Genomic DNA, 18,119 nt, shown 5'->3' on the forward strand with positions numbered 1-18,119 from the left:
CCAATGGCGCAACAAGTTCATCCAGCAATATTTGTTATATTTGCCATACTGTGGTAAAAGAGATACTTAATTTCAAGGCATGCTACCGTGGCCGCTCAGTATACGAAGGCACTCGCCTTAAGAATCGAAAAAGCCTGCGAGAACGTCTGTAGTGCGATTCGTTCAGTCGTCGACAATGACTTTGAGGTTTGATGTTTTGGTTCATTCAAGACATATTCGTGAGAGCGTCCTTAAGGGCACATCGTCCGAAACCATGTCTAGTAGCCGACCTTGACATTAGCGCGAATCCATAGACTAGAATTGCGGCTAGTTGAATTCTAACGATTCTAGATCAATCTCTTCCTTCCGACGTCGGAACATCAATCTGTTCTCTGGATTGACGACCATCGACACTCCGTGCACAACAGGTTTGATACTGGCAGTGGCAGGCGATAGCTTCCAATCATACTTAAGCAGAAGATGACAGAGTGCGATCTTAACCTCGTTGGCAGCGAAGAAACGACCGGGGCATGCGTGCATACCGTGTCCGAAGGAGAGGTGCTCAGGGCTTGTAGCGACTAGCTGTGCCTTGCTCGCAAAATCTGCCCGCTCTCGTAGATGCAAGAACCGGTAAATATCAAACTTCTCCGGTTCTGGGTAGATGGTCGGGTCCAGCATGCTCGTAGCGTCCACCATAACGCGATCACCTTTGTGGATGGTGATGTTGTTAGATAACTCTACGGTCTGGGTCGCAAGTCGGCGCATTCCCGCTACGTTCCAACGTCAGCTATGGTAAGCATCCATACAGATAGACGTGAATAACTTACTCAAGCCATTTGGTTTGATCCGCTGAGCTTCTTTGATAGCACTGTCGAGCAACTTCATGTTAAACAGTGCGCTCTTCTTCCAACCCTCAACTCGGAGAACATTGATGATCTCATCGCGCAAAGGTGCAATCAGTTCAGGCTCGTTAGATAATAGGAGCAAGGTCTGACAAAGCAAGTCCGTCGTCGTGTGGATCGCAGCGAACGACAGCAATAGTTGGAAGGCAGCTGGGTCATAGGGGCGGCCTTGGCTCTCGCTCTCAACCCAGTCAATGGCATCGTTATAAGCTGGAACATTTTCTCCTTTGGATCTGGCTTCGGCCTTGAGCTCTCGGCGGCGTTCGATGACAGGTGTGATAATCTCTTTCGCTAGGTTGTACTCTCGACTGACAAGGGCGAAGTCTTTGGAGAACCAACGTAAAAGAAATCTTAGAGGATACGGGACTATTGTCATCTTCGTCGCTGACTTGAAAGCGTCCACGGTGTAGTCCTTTGTTATCTTCAGCCAATCTTCATTACGGCATAGCGCGTCTCCAAGAAAAACACGGGATGAGATCCTTGCGACTAGATCCAATAGAGAATCCTTAATGCGCACATCCTTCCAATCTGAAGATCTTTAGCTGTGATGGTCACTGTTGTTGTAGCCTTTTGATGGAGACTCATACCTGGCGAGTTACCAAAGATTGTTTCTACTGCAAATGTAGTTTCAGAGGAGAGAGGTTGAGTAACTGTATCTGCACATCACATATTAGCGTTGCTTACGACCGCGCTCGATACAAAGTCTTACTCAGTGTTCTGGTGAGCTGCTTCCTAATCACTGTTTGCGCAAGCCGGTCATCGTGGGCAAACAGACCGAAAGGTTCGAAGCCGGGGTTGTGTCCATGGAAATCCTACCAAAAGGTTATTTCTATAATTGAGAAGTCTGTCCTTGATTCACCTACCGTCAATATGGCTTTTGAGAAACTCAGCTTTTCCTCGTTGCGCATCAATTGTACATGGGAAGGCGGAAGTACAAGGAGTTCACCCAGTTCGTTTATCATCCTGAATGGCTCTCCGGCATACTTCTTCTTGGCCTGCATGAGTATTTCCACACCATTGCGGAGAAAGTCAATTTGTTTGAAAAGTCGAAGTTGAAATAGATGAGGAGGATTTGCGAGCGGATGTTTGGTTTTCTGATAGACTAATCCGAACCACGTTACGGATAAACATATGAGTACCACTGTAGCAGCTAGGGGTAACCACTGCTTGAGTGCGTCAGAATCGGATGCATAGAGAGACTTGTAATCGGTCGACGATAGATTGAAAGCCATTGTGGAGGCGTGGTTGCGGGTCTGTCAGGCAGCAGAAAACGGAAGAAAAGGCACTTTATATACATTAGGAACGATTTTGGAGCGTCTAAAGAGTTATCGGTCAACGTACTGCTTTAGTCTGTCTTCCCTGGCATCTGTCATGTACGGTAGACACGCTAGCAATGCCCGACTCTCCGTTCCTCCTTCAACAATCACGATCATCATATACTTTATATTAGAAGAACAGTGCAGCCCTGCATGCACATTTGTTGGAGTTATTGGTATGTCAAGGGATAGCGTATAACGCGACATGCGCGTTTGGGGCAGTGCATGTGGGAGGCTCGGCCCGGCAGGATCTGCAACATCAGCGAATGCCATTGGCATGTACAGAACGCGTCACCAGATTTCAGAGCCGCCCATGCACCAGGCCCCAGTCTGCTCCGATCCTCCGATCCTCCGCCCTGGGCTCCGTTATGTTCTTCCTAGATGGTCTGGCAAGTCGCTAACCCGCACCTCGGAAAGGACTGGACAATCTTCATAGACCGAGGCAACTATTGATGGAGACCCTTGTCAAACAGGCGCGTCAGAGAGGCGCAGTGTCACTTGGCAGGGAAGAGCATCTCTGTTTTGGCCGAGCAGCATTCTAGAGACATTCCGGGAGCCACGATACCACCGAGTGCCTTTTCTATCACTACGTATATTACCAGTACGCCAGCATTAGGGAATAACACGTCAACGACCTTTTTTACTCCGACCATGGCCAAGTGCAAAGAACATCCGTTAGACGTATCAGGTGCGTATGTCTCACAGATCTCCATGTCATTGCTTGCTCAACTATGTTCTAGTCGAAGAAGAAGCTTTGGTAGGCAATCTTAAAGTCCATGGGCTTTTGATTTGCATTGCGACAGCAAGTACGATAGTGGCGTGTACACTCTCGTTCTACTTAATATGGCGTCATCTCACAAACTATACTTGGCCGAAGTTGCAAAGACAGTGAGACGGTCCACAAACCTAAAACAGGCATGTTATTGACATTCTGCAGAACTATTCGCATCTTATTCATGGTGCCAGTGTACACAATTGCTTGCTTGCTCTGCATACCTTTCTACAAGGACAACGTGTACATTGCGAGTGTGTACGAATTCTACGAGTCGCTTGTCATTGCATCGTTCTACTTGCTGTTGTGTCAATGTCTGAGCTCGGATACGCACGATCTTAGGCGCGCTTTCGAATTCCTCGAACCAAAGCCGTGGATACATCCAATAGGATTTTTCAGGGTCTACGTATGGCGCCGAAAATCCGGTCATACCGTCGATGGACTCAGGTGGTTTCGAGTAAGTGTGGTTTCCAGCAGCTTTGGTTTTCCTACGTCCACTCAACACCTACCCGATCTGGCACAAACTTACCTGTTGATTACAGATAATATCATTCGCAATTTTCCAGTTCTGCGTCGTGAAGTTCTTCGGAGCGCTCACAAAATGTATCACCGAGGCTGCGGGGGTGTATTGCGAAGACTCGAACAGTGCAACTCATGCGAAAATATGGGTGAGTTAGAATAGTCAGATTATGAGATGGCACAAGGGACAATGTACTAAGGACCGCTTATGTGACAGGTCATGGTTATCGAGATCGTTTCGCTGGTCACGGCAATGATATGCCTTCTACAATTCTACGCGCAAACCAAGGAAGAACTATCAGGGCACCAACCACTACTCAAGTTTCTTGCGATTAAGACCGTTGTCATTTTATTTTATGTGCAAACAGTAAGCCTTTTCTGGTTCTGAGACAACTATGCCGTTAACGAATAGCTACAGTTTACTTTCAATATCCTCACAGGAAAGGATGGCCCTCTGCAGCCTAATTCCAAGATCTCCTATCCCTCATTGGCAGTCGGCATACCCAACACTTTGTTATGCTTCGAGATGGCAGTAATATCTGGAGTGCATCTTCGAGCATACCCCTATCGTCCGTTTCGGGACGCCAGTATTGAACCGAAAGAACAAAGTCACATACCGACAGGCGTGGATCTGGAGACTCTCAGCCCTCAGAGTGAAGGCGAAGTGAATACAGAAATCACGAACGCGAGTCCTCCATGTACAACATTTGTACCATGCAGACTCAGCTTCAAACAAGCCATCATCCATGCCGCAAGGCTCAGCGACATTTGGAAAGGTGTCGCCGAAGGATCTCGGTGGATTGTCGCCCCAAAAGTCACTGATAACTGTTCAGAAGAGGTCGGTCTATACGCTCAAATAAGTAAAGTACGTACAGTCAGAGAGGCAGTACAACTTGTCAAGCATAATGAATCTTCATCTAGAGTGTAAGTTTTAGGATATCTGTTCCTTTTGTTATATGCACCCACATGTAATTACTGTGACTTGGTCGGAGTGATCAGCAGCTTTGGCGCACTGATCTAGATCTGATTAGTAGTATATAGGATCGCAAGCAACCCTCTTGATACCTCGTTTAATCTATTGTTCGTTTTTCTCTAACCTTCTTGTTGATTCGTCATCTCAACCTTCCATACCATCAAGCCCATGATTTCACTCACGTGATTAATCGCCCCCAGGTTTACTCCATGTCCTTTCTACCAATATTCCTGCCCGAGAATCCGTCCTATGCCCTTGTAGACTAGCTACACGGACGAATTTAACAACGCATTTTGATGGGGTGGCCGAATAGGTGGTGTTACTAAACTAGAAAGTGGAACACATTTATGCTGATTCTCGGAATGGCACGCATCCGGTCTCCGTGCCAAGGTTCAGTGGCAGCGGTGTGACACAAAAATCAATCATTCCTTTGTTAAAGCGTCAAAAGGGAATCTGTTGTGTTTTGTTTGTGCATTATTAGTCGTTGTATTCCTGGTAGCAACTTGTTGCATGCAGGTAGAGCATCTGGCCAGGCGGTCGGTGGCATAAGAAACCTAAGAAGGTAAGCCTCGACGAGCCCTTGTAAACTCTGGAATATATCCAGGCTGAGGTGGTCAACCAAATACTTAACGCGAAGAGTGATGGACCCGCATCCTCTTTTGCTGCATTCGTATACAAGTATTTTAGCGGCTGTATCTTAGTCTCCGCTTAAGATGTAACTCGGTCTATTGTGCTGTCGCACAGCCATCGACTAGCCACTTCGCGGATGTACATGCACCTACATCAACTGTAAGGAACGCAAGCAAACGGCCGACGACCTCAAGCGATCTTATCTTACAAGGGGTCTTGATGCCTGTGACGGACGATTAGCGGCGGAACAGGTGAAGCAAACCGAGGATTCGATACAGGAGGATGATCAATCTCAGGGATGCCTTCGCCCCGGAAACAGCTACTAACCACTTGTTGTGATGCGGGCACCAGATAATATGCACAAGTCGCAAGTCTGCAGATCGCGGAAGATCCGATTCCGCTTTCCGAAATTCAACAATGCCTTTTGCCCTTGCCGATTGTGCAGGCTTCGCAAGGGACCATTAGTATGTGGGGACGGCGCATACGGTAGATACGGTAGATACGGTGGTTCCGGCAGAGTGATCGACAGTATCCGATGGTGAATTGTACATCGACCCTCCATCAAACTCAGCTCAGATGCCTGGAATACTTGTTTTCGGCAGCAGCTTGTGGGGTATCTACAAGCGGGGATTCAGTTATTACTTCAACGACCAATGCTTTACCAAGTTCTTGAGAGGTATATATAACCCTAGTGCTTTGCAGAATCAACTGGGCTGTAAGTAATAATTCAACTGCTTGTTTTCAACCCTTCAGATTCCTGAAGCATCGTAAAGCCCGAACTTTCGCATATCAAAGAGGATCCAGACACAATCTTCGTTCATATCTCCTATCATCCCGACCAAAATGGCTATCTTCTCGGCCTTTCCATCTGCTGGAATTCACGAACTTAGCCCTAGATCTGGAATTGCGGTTGGTGTAATCCTGATCTGGCTGCTTCATCGACTCGTCACCTATTCCCAATCACCAACCCGCGTCCAAGCGCCATTGCTATTCTCTCAGCTCGATCCCAAGTCCAGAGCAAGAAAGTGGTTGCACGAATGCAGCGATGTCATGATCTTCGGCTACAAGCTGTTCAAACATCAAAACATCCCCCTGTTTCGTGCCACAATGGAAGATGGCAAAGAATTAGTCATCATGAATGACCGATTGCTGAAAGAACTCAAGTCGCTTCCAGACGACATTCTTAGCGCCGAAGTTGGAATAAATCAAGACATGTTGTACAAGTACTCACATGTCAAAGTGGTTGATCCCGTCGGTCAAAATGCTATCCGCTCTGACCTCACGCCCGGCCTGCCGCGCCTGATGCCCACTATCGCGTCTGAAGCAAGAGCTGCCATCAACGCACACTTTCCACACGATGCAGAGAGTTGGGTGCCAGTAGTTGTCTTTCCTGTGGTTCTGGACTCCGTCGCCCAGGTTTCAGCCCGTTTATTCGTGGGCGCCGAGCTCTGTCGAGATCCGCGGTGGTTAAAGTGTTCTCAAACAGCCGCAATAGCAGCCTTCGCCACAATATCCGCCATGAAACGATTTCCAGCGTGGCTCCGTCCGATGGCCCAGTATTTCGTGCCCGAAAAAGTGCAGTTGGAGAAGGCTCGCGCGGAAGCAATCCGAATTCTTAGGGAAGATTCTGCGCACAAAGTGACCAAGAGCTCCGGAGAAGGGAAAGAAGATTATCTTGTCACGTGGATCGAAAAGAAGAATGCAGCGTGGGCAAAGGACTTCGTCGCGCAGGCAAATCTGCAACTCGAGCTGTCCGTCGCCGCCATTCACACTACCACCATGGCTCTTACTCATGTATTGTACGATTTAGCCACCCACCCTGAGTACATCGAAATCTTGAGGGATGAGGTCAAGGCAGCGTTGTCGAAAACCGGTGGGGTCTATAACAAAGATTGCATTGCGAGCATGGCCAAGACCGATAGCTTCATGAAGGAGTCGCAACGACTTCACCCGCCTGCACTCACCACTTTCAAGCGCCGTGTCATGAGGGACTTCACCTTGTCGGATGGTACACATTTACCGAAGGGCACTTCTATTGAAGTGGACGCTTCGGCCCGCTACCATGACCTAGACTCCTTCGAAGACCCTGATCAATTTGACGGTATGCGATTCCTGCGCATCAGTGAGCAGACGCAGCAGAAGAGTGCTCACCAATACGTCGCATCTAATCAAGACTATGTCTTCTGGGGGCAAGGAAAACACGCCTGTCCAGGTCAGTCCTGCATCATCATGTTTGGGTACGAGGCGACTAAATTTACTAGGACGTTTCTTCGCTGCGAACGAAATCAAGACCCTGCTTGCAATGTTTATTTTGGACTATAACGTAAAACTTCCGCCAGGCGTGGAAAGACCCGCAGATATTCACATCGGAACTTTTGTAAGCGATTCCAAGGTCCTTTAGTATAGCTACTGATTTAGTCCAAGATAAACCCAAACCCGGCGGCGGAAATTCTAGTAAAGCGAGCTTGATTCTATTTATTGCGGTAGAAGAAAGAAATTAAGCGATTCTCTGTGCGCGCTAGGAACTGTTTCTCTGGAGAAGGTTTTCGTAATAGGCGTTGCCAGGTCTAGTCTGTTAGACGAAGTTCTTCAGAGGACTTTGTACAACGCTGGGGAGCTTGACGCCGTTACGATCAACAGAGTTGTCCAAATTGCATATACACATTTCACTGAGCGTCACTACGTTCGTTTCAGTGATCAGAAAGCTATTCAGATCCACCGAGGTGCACACGGGCAGGTTCCAGATGAGCGGCGAGTCAATTTTGCTGGTAGACTTGAACATGCGTGGCGATGCCTTGGACGTCTGTGACCTCTCTGTTTCCTACTCCAACTTGGTGATTGGGTATGGGACTAATGAGTGTATCTATCGGATCGAAATCGTCCCATGTAGCTTCGACTTCACCAACCTGGCGTGCGCCGATGGGATTCGACATTGTTACCATCACCTGTGCACTACTCGTTCTAAGACGGTAGGTGAAGCATGCCAGGCGTCATCCAGTCGATATGAAGCTTGCTGTTGTCGCATAGTATTTGTCTTCATTTCCTCGCAAGTACATGGCTTCGATGAAAGAAGTCGCGGAGTTCACGGGCTTCCAAAACTGTGGACCCCGATTGCGGAAGTGGGGGCTGGCGTTCATCCTCCAGTTGAACGAAGCTACCACTTGCTGCTGCGCAATTTTTCGACGAGAGTAGGAGCGACGAATGATGCAAAGAGCCCCCACCCTTTGTAGCAACAAACACTAGCAACGGCATATCACAACAAGGGCCATGCATCACGGGTGGGATTACTTTCCTAAGGCGCAGTTCCTACGGTCTGCGCACCGCGCCAGCCATTATCATTCTTGATGCTGGAACATCCGCATCCTGCTCAGCAATGCGAGCACACACGTGTTGCCACGTTGGGTGAGAAGTATCCAAGAAGAGCGACTTTGAAGAATGGAGGCTTTAATGTACGGCTAGCGCACCCGCTACGGCTCTAAATTTTGGCCTACGACTGAAGATCACCTATTTTGCCTAAAGCCACCACCAATGACGGCTACTCTTCTTTGCTAGCCCGAAGTTGACGCGAACCCCTCCACAGGATCCCTGCTCGTTCCCCATAGATCACAACGGTTTGCGGCTCCAGTATACTCGGCATTTGCGAGTCACGCTAAGTATCCGATGTTTCTGCAACTAACGAACTTTTCTTACGCTTTTGTCGGTGGTTTTGGTGTCAAACGCGTGGTCGTGTCGTCATACTGAACATTTATTTCCCCACACCCCGCTTCCGGTGTTAACGGGGTATTAGCTTCATTGTCCGGCAATTGTGGTTGAAAAGCGAAGTATAAGGGTATCTGGGTCAAGTGAGCACTCGCACATCCTGCACCTTGCATTGGGATATTGATTGGATCATGACAGTCCATCGTGGTCCCCTTCTTGCAGCCCTCTTTGCGAGTGGTGCTTACGCGCTGTTCCCTGATTGTGTTAACGGGCCTTTAAAGAATAACACTATCTGCGATGTCTCCGCATGTACGCTGTCAACAACCATGTTTCGAATGCATTGAAACGTTTGCTGATCACATCTACAGCACCGGCCGAAAGAGCCAGGGCACTCGTCTCGCTCTACACGCTAGAAGAAAAGATCAATGCTACCGGTAGTACAGCCCCAGGGGTTCCGCGCCTTGGTATACCGCCTTATGAATGGTGGTCTGAGGGACTTCATGGCATCGCCGGGCCATTCACAAATTTCTCCGAGGAGGGCGATTACAGCTACTCGACATCTTTTCCGCAACCTATTTTGATGGGTGCAGCATTTGACGACCAACTCATTACCGATGTGGCTACTGTTATTGCGACGGAAGCCAGGGCTTTCAACAACGCAAACAGGACTGGCTTAGACTTCTGGACACCGAACATCAACCCGTTCAGAGACCCGCGATGGGGCAGAGGACAAGGCAAGCTATAATGTTGAATTAACGATTTGGCTCAACTGACGATTCGTTGTAGAAACGCCTGGCGAAGATCCCTACCATCTTTCCTCCTACGTCCATGCTCTGATCAAAGGTCTACAAGGTGATGCAAGTGACCCATACAAACGAGTGGTCGCCACATGTAAACACTATGCAGGTACGTCTATAGCATTTGTGGCATCGCACGTCTAGGCGCTGACATTATATCTAGGCTATGACATTGAAAGTTGGAACGGGAATCTGCGTTACCAATTCGATGCGCAGATATCTCAGCAGGATCTTGTTGAATACTATCTGCCACCATTCCAGAGCTGCGCCCGTGACTCCAACGTCGGAGCCTTTATGTGCTCTTACAGTAAGATGAATGTCTTCTAACTGTTAGAACGATGCTGAGACGAAATAGACTCGGTCAATGGAGTACCAACCTGCGCAGATCCTTACCTCCTGCAGACCATCCTGCGAGAGCACTGGGGATGGACGAATGAGGAACAGTGGGTGACAAGTGACTGCGATGCTGTACAAAACATATATCTGCCCCATGAATGGGCCTCCACTAGAGAGCAAGCTGCTGCTGACGCTCTCATTGCTGGTACAGACGTAAACTGTGGTACTTACATGCCCAATCACCTACCGGCTGCGTTTGCTCAAGGTATTGTCAACGAGACTGTACTCGACCAAGCTCTGACCCGTCAGTACTCATCTTTGGTCCGGTTGGGGTGAGTCATCTTGCGAATACATATGAGGCAGTGCTGATGAAGCTTGAAGCTACTTTGACCCGCCCGAGAACCAACCGTATCGCCAGCTTGGCTTTGAGGCTGTTGCAACCAACGCCTCACAAAAGCTTGCTTACAAGGCCGCTGTTGAGGGCATAGTGCTGCTCAAGAACGATGGACTTTTACCGCTCTCACTCGATTCTTCCACTTCGCTTGGCCTCTTCGGCGGCTGGGCAAATGCGACGGAAGATTTACTCGGAAACTATGCCGGTGTATCAACCTATCTCCACAGTCCGCTATGGGCTGCCCAGCAGCTCAACGTGACAGTCAACTATGCAACAGGACCTGGTGGACAAGGCGATCCAACCACTGGTGGGTGGCTTTCTGTATGGCCAGCTGCGAGTGCTAGCGATGTGATCATCTATGTTGGTGGCATTAACAATGATGTCGAAGAAGAAGGAATGGACCGTGGTTCGATCGCATGGACGGGCGCGCAGCTTGACGTCATCGGGCAACTTGCTCAGCAGGGCAAGCCGATGGTAGTCGTGCAGATGGGAGGAGGCCAGATTGATTCATCGCCCATCGTAAACAATCCTAATATATCGGCTTTGCTTTGGGGTGGATACCCAGGGCAAGACGGAGGCGTTGCTATCATTGACATCATCACTGGCAAGGCTGCACCAGCAGGTCGTCTACCGACAACGCAATATCCAGCTTCCTTCATCAACGAGGTTCCGATGACCGACATGTCACTAAGACCCGGTCGCAACAACCCTGGGCGCACGTACAAATGGTACAATGGCACCGCTGTGTTCGAGTTTGGGAGCGGATTGCATTATACCAACTTCTCCGCCTCCATGACGTCCAATGTATCGGCAGGGTTTGACATTGCCGAATTGATGGCCACTTGTCACAGCTCGAACGTAACGTACCCAGACCTGTGTCCCTTTGGCGCACCAGTTCAGATCGAAGTCACCAACATGGGCAACACTACTTCAGACTACGTCACGCTGGGCTATCTCGCTGGCACATTCGGCCCTGCACCACATCCAAAGAAATCGCTTGTGGCCTATCAGCGCTTGTTCGCACTCAGTGCTGGCTCTTCGGCTACTGCCAGTCTCAATCTTACGCTCGGATCCTTAGCGCGAGTAGATGATAAAGGCAACAAAATCCTATACCCTGGCGACTACAGTCTGCTCATTGACAATCAGCCTCTGACCTCCTTTAATTTCACCTTGACCGGAGATCAGGTGATGTTGGATGAGTGGCCGCAGCCACCCGCAAACCGGACCGGACAAGGTGTGAGCGGGTTTGAGGATTACTTTGTGGGAGGTTACGGAAGCGATCAGAAGCCTGTCTCTACATGATCAAACTGACCAATACATCGTCCAGTTCTACACAAGTACCTCGCTGCGAGTGATTCTCATGTAGTCAGACAGCACATACTGCCACAAGGCCTCTGCTGTACCGTTCTCTTTGAAAGCTTTCAATAACCCCTCCACTTTAGGTGTTGCACTTTCCCCTTTAGCATCTACAGAGTAGACTCCACTGCCATTCCGCCCATCTATGCCCCTAGCTACATGAATTGGCGTCGTCGAAGAAACACCCGAAGTCTCCCCATAATTCTTCTGAACTGCATATCTGGCACTGGTAGCCGCAAATAGATGACGTTCCCCACACTCATTCGGTGACGTATTGATCAGCGGAGCAAGAAATCCGGTAATCGTAACCATGATTCTTAATCGTAAAGTAGGTTCCATATCACGCATGATGCCGCTCTTCACAACACCCGGACATGTGTGTACGAAGCCGACATCGGGAGCCCGCTGTGCTACTTTGCTGAGAAGTAGAGTGAGGCACGAGGCGAAATGATCGCGCCACTCGAGTAGAGGAAGGCCGATCCCGGGTATATTTCCTGTGACGATAGGTCCTTCGTAGGAGGCGGCTCCCACACTGACGACGCGGCGCAGCTGGCGAGCGTTCTGTATGAGAGGGAGCAGGTTCAGGATTAAGCGGGTTCGGCCGTGGAGAGCGAGTGCGGGGACTAAAGGCAGACCTTCAGACGTTTCTTCGTGAATCTTAGTACCGTGGTTCGAGGAGTAAACATTTTTGGAAATACCTTTGGTGAAGCCCATCGATCCCTGACTTTGGAACAAGATATTGATTGCGCTCTCTTTGCTCCTGATTTGGCGGCACACATCGTCGATATTCTGCAGCAGACTCACATCCACTGCGATGAATTCGAATCTTCCCTCACTGTTCATCCGTTGACACTCGTGGATGATCCGGTCGGCCGCCTCCTTGGATCGTCCAACAACATACGCACGTGGCTTGGAAACATACTTCGCAAATGCTTTCACAGTGTATTCGCCAACTCCACTGGTACCTCCTATGAAAACGGCGACAAGTCCATCAGGGAAGGATGATGCAATACGTTTGTTCGATGCGATGGCTTCGTTTAGAGTGACCATGTTGCGCCTGTGACTGCTTGGGAGGCTTGCAGGTGCAGCGCATTGAGAGCAGCATAGCTCATTTGATAGCCTTCAAGCATTGCTCCTCCAGGCACCGTACTTTACGTTGGCAGCCTTACCTTTAAAGAAAGCACGGTACTAGGCATCGGTGATCTTAAGGCTCATGCAATACGCTCGACGCACTTCCAAAAGGAGCTAAGCCTCTTGGAGCGATACGAGACCAATTGGGAAAACGCGTTGCGGAGATAGGAGATAACGTTCACCTTCACAAGTGTTTCGCCAACCCTACCTAAAAGGAACATACGAGCTTCTCTGATGCATGCCTCTGACACAATCAAGTCAATGTCTGAAGTCCAAGAAAGTAGGGCAAACCCTACACAGCATATGCAAAGCTTTACAAGCACCTTCATCCTTGCGCCAACATCTGCCTCCAATCATGTCCTCTGTGAGATACCAGAGATCCTAGCGAAGGATGCGCACCGGAAGCGACGCTCGCACTCTAAGACAAATAATGGATGTGAGGCTTGCAAGAGGCGCCACGTCAAAGTTAGCACAATATGCACCCTTCCTTGAGCACCCGATGATGACTGTAACAGTGTAACGGAGCCGTTCCCTGCACGAACTGTACTCAGCGACGAGAGAAATGCAAACCACATCCTCGACATGAACTCAGCAGCCGAAAGCTGCGTCACAGCCAAGTTTCCAACCACTCCAGAAGCGCGCCACAATACCCTCATTCTCCCCTCGTAACTCCCCTGCTACCTACGTCGCTCGACAAAACACACACGAACCTCACCAATCTCTACCTCTTCCACCATTTCCAAGTCCATACACAGCACACGCTATTACTTCCCAGCCCCGTCTGGGCTACCGCAACTAACCTGTCCTTTTCCTTTCCCTTTCTTATGCACGCTGTCCTTTGCATCTCAGCGCGGCATCTTGCCTACCTCTGCCCAGAACGCACAGCCTACTATGCCAATCTCGCATCCACACACCTACACCGCACACTGTCCGGATTCCGCTCTGCGCTTCTTTCCGTCGGACTAGCCTCGAAGAAGAAGGAAGATATCGATGTCTTCATATCAACAGCGCTGTTGCTGCAATTCGAGCTATGGGCCGATGTGAGTTATCTCGATAACGGAGACGGAGATGAAGCAAGCTATAAACCCAGCAAAGACGCGATATTCGCATACAGCGCGAGCTTGAAAAACACTCTCCTGGGATATTTCGAGCCGAGCGACGTACAGCGGTCGAGTGTGATGACGCATCTAGTTAATGATGGGACGCTTTCCGATGTCATCCCATTCGATCCATGCACCACAATTTACGTGCAGAATTTCTTCCTGCGGAGAGGGAGAGTAACGAGGGATATGGTTCTACCTTCTCCTCTCTCGCCAGAGGATCTGGCCGAGGGGATTCGCGGGCAAGGAGAGGCTGTCCCTACGCGGGACGGTGCATATACGCCTATCATCTCCGCACTCACCCCCCTCCTCATCTACCTCTCTTCATCATACATGCCGCTGCAAAATGCCTCCATGTCATCTTCCATGTCATCTTCCATGTCAACGTCCACGAAGATTGCCCGGCACATCCTGTGCTTTCCGATCCTCTGCCGTGGCGCTTTCGCAGGCAAGATCGCAGCTAGTGATCCCTGCGCGCTGCTCATACTGTATCACTTCTTCCGCGCGGCGCGGATGCTACTAGATGGTGACGAGTTCTGGTGGGCGAAGAGGCGGGCTGCGGCTGTGGAGCGGGGGTTGGGAAAGTGGCTTGGTAGGGACTATGGAGAAGAATGAGAGGCTGGATATGCGGGGGGTATGCTTGCGTAAGGAGTATTTAGGCCGCTCGATATCTTTGACTAAGGTTACTTGAGCCATATATAGGTGCTCAACTAAGCTGTTGTTGAACGACGCATTGGACTGGTATGGAATTCGCAAGAGACATAGGTCACACCAAGCAAGTATTCGTCAAAGGCGAGTTGAAAAAGTACACGGTTTAATTGAACCAAGAAAGTATGATATATACAAGAAGATAGTTCTCCGTCACCGTCCATGTGATGACTGTTGTACAAGTCCATTAGCGATCACCAGAATGACACCGCTTAGACGCACTGCGAGTAGAAGTCGTTCATGGCAGTGCAGGTAGAGCCGCTCTCGCAGCTTGTAGCGCCAGTGTATGTCTTACCACCGCACTGGCCGTACTTCTTGACACTTCCGGCAGAGCCAGTGGAGCCAGGAGCAGAGGGAGAAGTGCCATTGGTGGGAGCGGCAATGACTGAGGTCTTGAAACCGCTGGGAGCAGCAAAGCTGGGGATGGCAGTGTTGTTACCGCCAGGGGCAGCAGTTGCGTAGCCAGTGGCGCTGGCGACCGGGGCGCTTGAGATGGCAGCGGCGCTCGAGGCGGGAGCGGCTACGCTGGAGATAGCGGCAACGTTCGAAGCGAGGCTCACGCTTGTGGACACAGGAGCAACGCTCGAGGCAGCGGCAGCAGAAGTCGCAGGCGTGGTGACGTTGGAAGGCTTGGACGAGACTGGGGTGGTGGAACCCGAGCCATCGCAGCTGGCGACTGGGCCACCGGGGGCAGTGTAGTTGGTGGGGTCGAAGCCGTTGTAGACGTTGGGGATGTAGATGTCAGCGTCCTCAGCGTTGTATGCGCCAGGGAGCTCGATGGTGGGACCGCAAGCACCGTCACTGCCGGTACCAGTGATCTTGAGCTGAGCACAGCCAATGTAGAACTGGGCTCCACCGACAGTCTGCGCACCGTGAAGCGCAAGCATTTCCGAGCGGAGAAGGTACTCGCCACTGGGCAGGCCAGTGGGAAGCTTGAATTCGTGCGTCATGTTGGCGGCGCCCATGATTTCGTTGGCCCACTTGCCGTCAACGTAGTCAAGTTCGTCGATCTTGAACCACGAACCAACGCCGGTGGCAGCCTTCGCGCTGTCAACGGGGCCGAAGAGCATGTGGGTAATAGGTCCAGGGTGTCCGGACTGATCCCACTGAACCTTGATGGTGTCGCCCTCGGCGGCAGCTACGGTGTCAGCAACACCAGTCTGTCCGTCGACATTGCAGGCCATGTCTTCGCTTGTGACATCGGTCACAGGGCTGTTGGAAGGCGGCATCCGAACGCCGACCTGGTAGCCGGGAGTCACGTCATTGACCCAGAACTGGTGGAAGTTCTGGTGAGCGGAGACAGCCGCAATGAGCGAAGAAGCGAGGAGGGTCTTGGAGAACATTTTGTAAAGCAAGTAAGTGATCCCGGATCACGGTAAACGAATGAAAGTGGTTGAAAAGAGCGAAGGTGGATGAAAAAAGAATGTCAGCCGTGTAGGACTTGCCTGTGAGGATGGAAGGGAAGACGGAGGAATGAAAACTCTTATACTGTGCCATGGCGGCGTGATCTTCGGCTTTCATGATCGCCAACCCTCGAATTCAATGAGTTCCAAGCAATTCCAAGCGTACCCAAACCGCGCGCAAGAGGTTGATGGAGGGGGCCAGGGGATCCGTGAACGTGGGATGACAGCCGCTGCACCATCCGCGACGTGGTCTAGTGGTTGCCCTATCAAGCGTAGTCGCGAGCCTCATAGTGGGTAGTCCGTCCAGCTTTGGTGAGGTGGCGGCTATAGAACCACCCGATTATGCGGGTGGAGTCTGAGGGCGACAAGCGAGATTACCAGTTCATGTTCCATCGTTTCGAAACTGGATGAGAGATGTCCCACCAATCGGCCATCGCATCGCATCGCGTAGCTTTGTTTCACGCAAATGTTCGAAACGCAGCGGCAAGAACATCGAATTATTGAAAAAGAGGTGAAGAGGTGGGAACGACTTCTGATGTTGAGGAGCAGGTGGGGCGCACCTTCGTGATGACATACGAACAGAGGGTAAGGGAAAAAGCCACTCCCACACAACAGAATGCGTCGAATAATCTCCAAGAACATACTCGACGGACCAGCTCATCTTGCTTTATTATCGACGAGCCGCATGGGCGCCACCAAACCTCTGCTGTGGCTCCACAGCCGTTGTAAACGCTGCCTCGCTCGCATTCGGCCACGACCCGTCGCCATCTCGCTTGCTCCGAACTCATCTCTTATCTTTCCAGGTCAAGCCCGACGAAGACCGCGTTTGCATTCATGCCGGCGGAAACTAGTCTCTTAATATGCCGAGAGAGGGGACAGCCTCTGTGTTCGTGGTAGCACACAGCACGCGTGCTTAACACCGGAATCCTCTTCGGAAGGGCACGAAAGTCCTGCCGCGCTTTACGGTGAGATCGTCCTTTGGATGTTTGACTTCATGTACACCTCCCGGATGTGTGGGGGTAACAATAAACCAGTGTGTCTCTATAGCTCCCGGAGTGACCTCTTGGGACATGCACCCAGCAATCGGATGCGGCGAAGTGCGATACCTTTGCAGGATTTTGGTCTGGACTGAGCTGAACGTACTCTTCCCCGCGACCGTTGCGTTTAATCCAACCGTGTTTGAAGCAGTCGAATTGAGGTGGACAGCTCACAGAGAGGTCCTGAAAGCCACTTGACTGCATCTTCAGAATCTTGGAGCCGTCCTGCCTGAGGCCGCAAAGTTGTTTGACGAGTGGCACCATCACAAAGCGAAAGCATGCTCCTGTCGCTCCGGGGCTTCCAGGAAGTGAGACTATGGGCATCTCGCCATGAGGCGTGGGCAAAGTTGCTAACAGAACCGGATGGCCAGGCTCAATCGCGACGCTATCGAACCGTATGCGAGCGCCCAACGCCTTGAGCGCCGACGTAGAATCCTGAGAAACAGCACCAGCAGTGACTACCGCATCGTATACGCCACGGTCGGGTTTTTGCAAGAGCGCTTCACACACCCGATCTACACTGCCCTCCAAGACACCTTTGAAATCAGCATGTGTGCCAAGCTCTCGTAAGGCTGCAATGAGGAAGTAAATGCTGGGACCCGTCGTTTGCAATTCCACGTTCGACCAGATCGCAATCCTCAAGTTCCTTCGAACGGATATCGCAGTAATACCTGCGGACGCCAGCGCCATAACATGTCGAGGCTGGATCTTTGCTCCCTTTTCCAGCAGTGTCTCGCCGTTTTGGATGTCCGAACCGGCCGCTCTTATGTTCGCATTCTTTGGAACGGGCTCTACCACCGTTATCATCCTTTGCGAGCCGAAAGCTGTGGGCACAACGTCCTCATTCTTCACGCAGGCATCCAATCCATCGCTCGTCATGCCGTTCTGAAATCGCGTTCCCGTCCTGATTTCGAAGCACGATGGTATTCCACTAGCACTAGAGGGAGACCTGTCCGGTGGCTTGTCTCTGGCTAGGATAGTTCCTTCCACTATGAACGTAACAGGTCGTTTTTTCGTGGCTTTTGCAGTCGCGGCCGAGGATATGGCATATCCGTCCACAGTTGAGG

The 18,119-nt window shown here is 50.7% G+C and overlaps 6 protein-coding genes across 6 annotated transcripts; 3 read left to right on the forward strand and 3 right to left on the reverse strand.

The window, feature by feature from the left end:
- Positions 1-306: 306 nt before the first annotated feature.
- N0V89_001710 (uncharacterized protein) lies at positions 307-2,113 on the reverse strand (the record flags this gene model as incomplete). The annotated part of the gene is made up of 5 exons (XM_056210521.1): positions 307-749; positions 807-1,409; positions 1,469-1,537; positions 1,591-1,693; positions 1,745-2,113. 5 exons carry the CDS (start codon positions 2,111-2,113, stop codon positions 307-309), a joined length of 1,587 nt encoding a protein of 528 aa, XP_056073994.1.
- A 4,085-nt stretch (positions 2,114-6,198) lies between these two features.
- On the forward strand, positions 6,199-7,492 carry N0V89_001711 (uncharacterized protein; the record flags this gene model as incomplete). The annotated part of the gene is made up of 2 exons (XM_056210522.1): positions 6,199-7,303; positions 7,353-7,492. 2 exons carry the CDS (start codon positions 6,199-6,201, stop codon positions 7,490-7,492), a joined length of 1,245 nt encoding a protein of 414 aa, XP_056073995.1.
- Positions 7,493-9,097: 1,605 nt separating this feature from the next.
- On the forward strand, positions 9,098-11,619 carry N0V89_001712 (uncharacterized protein; the record flags this gene model as incomplete). The annotated part of the gene is made up of 4 exons (XM_056210523.1): positions 9,098-9,492; positions 9,767-9,894; positions 9,943-10,255; positions 10,305-11,619. The coding sequence occupies 4 exons, from the start codon at positions 9,098-9,100 to the stop codon at positions 11,617-11,619; spliced, it is 2,151 nt and encodes a 716-aa protein (XP_056073996.1).
- A 27-nt stretch (positions 11,620-11,646) lies between these two features.
- Positions 11,647-12,723, reverse strand: N0V89_001713 (uncharacterized protein; the record flags this gene model as incomplete). Its single annotated transcript, XM_056210524.1, has 1 exon — positions 11,647-12,723. One exon carries the CDS (start codon positions 12,721-12,723, stop codon positions 11,647-11,649), a length of 1,077 nt encoding a protein of 358 aa, XP_056073997.1.
- Positions 12,724-13,628: 905 nt separating this feature from the next.
- On the forward strand, positions 13,629-14,519 carry N0V89_001714 (uncharacterized protein; the record flags this gene model as incomplete). The annotated part of the gene is made up of 1 exon (XM_056210525.1): positions 13,629-14,519. One exon carries the CDS (start codon positions 13,629-13,631, stop codon positions 14,517-14,519), a length of 891 nt encoding a protein of 296 aa, XP_056073998.1.
- Positions 14,520-14,824: 305 nt separating this feature from the next.
- On the reverse strand, positions 14,825-15,955 carry N0V89_001715 (uncharacterized protein; the record flags this gene model as incomplete). Its single annotated transcript, XM_056210526.1, has 1 exon — positions 14,825-15,955. The coding sequence occupies one exon, from the start codon at positions 15,953-15,955 to the stop codon at positions 14,825-14,827; it is 1,131 nt and encodes a 376-aa protein (XP_056073999.1).
- Between the last annotated feature and the right edge of the window lie 2,164 nt (positions 15,956-18,119).

Source organism: Didymosphaeria variabile (genome assembly GCF_027946475.1).
Source record: "Didymosphaeria variabile strain IMI 356815 chromosome Unknown scaffold_2, whole genome shotgun sequence".
Classification (NCBI taxonomy): domain Eukaryota; kingdom Fungi; phylum Ascomycota; class Dothideomycetes; order Pleosporales; family Didymosphaeriaceae; genus Didymosphaeria; species Didymosphaeria variabile.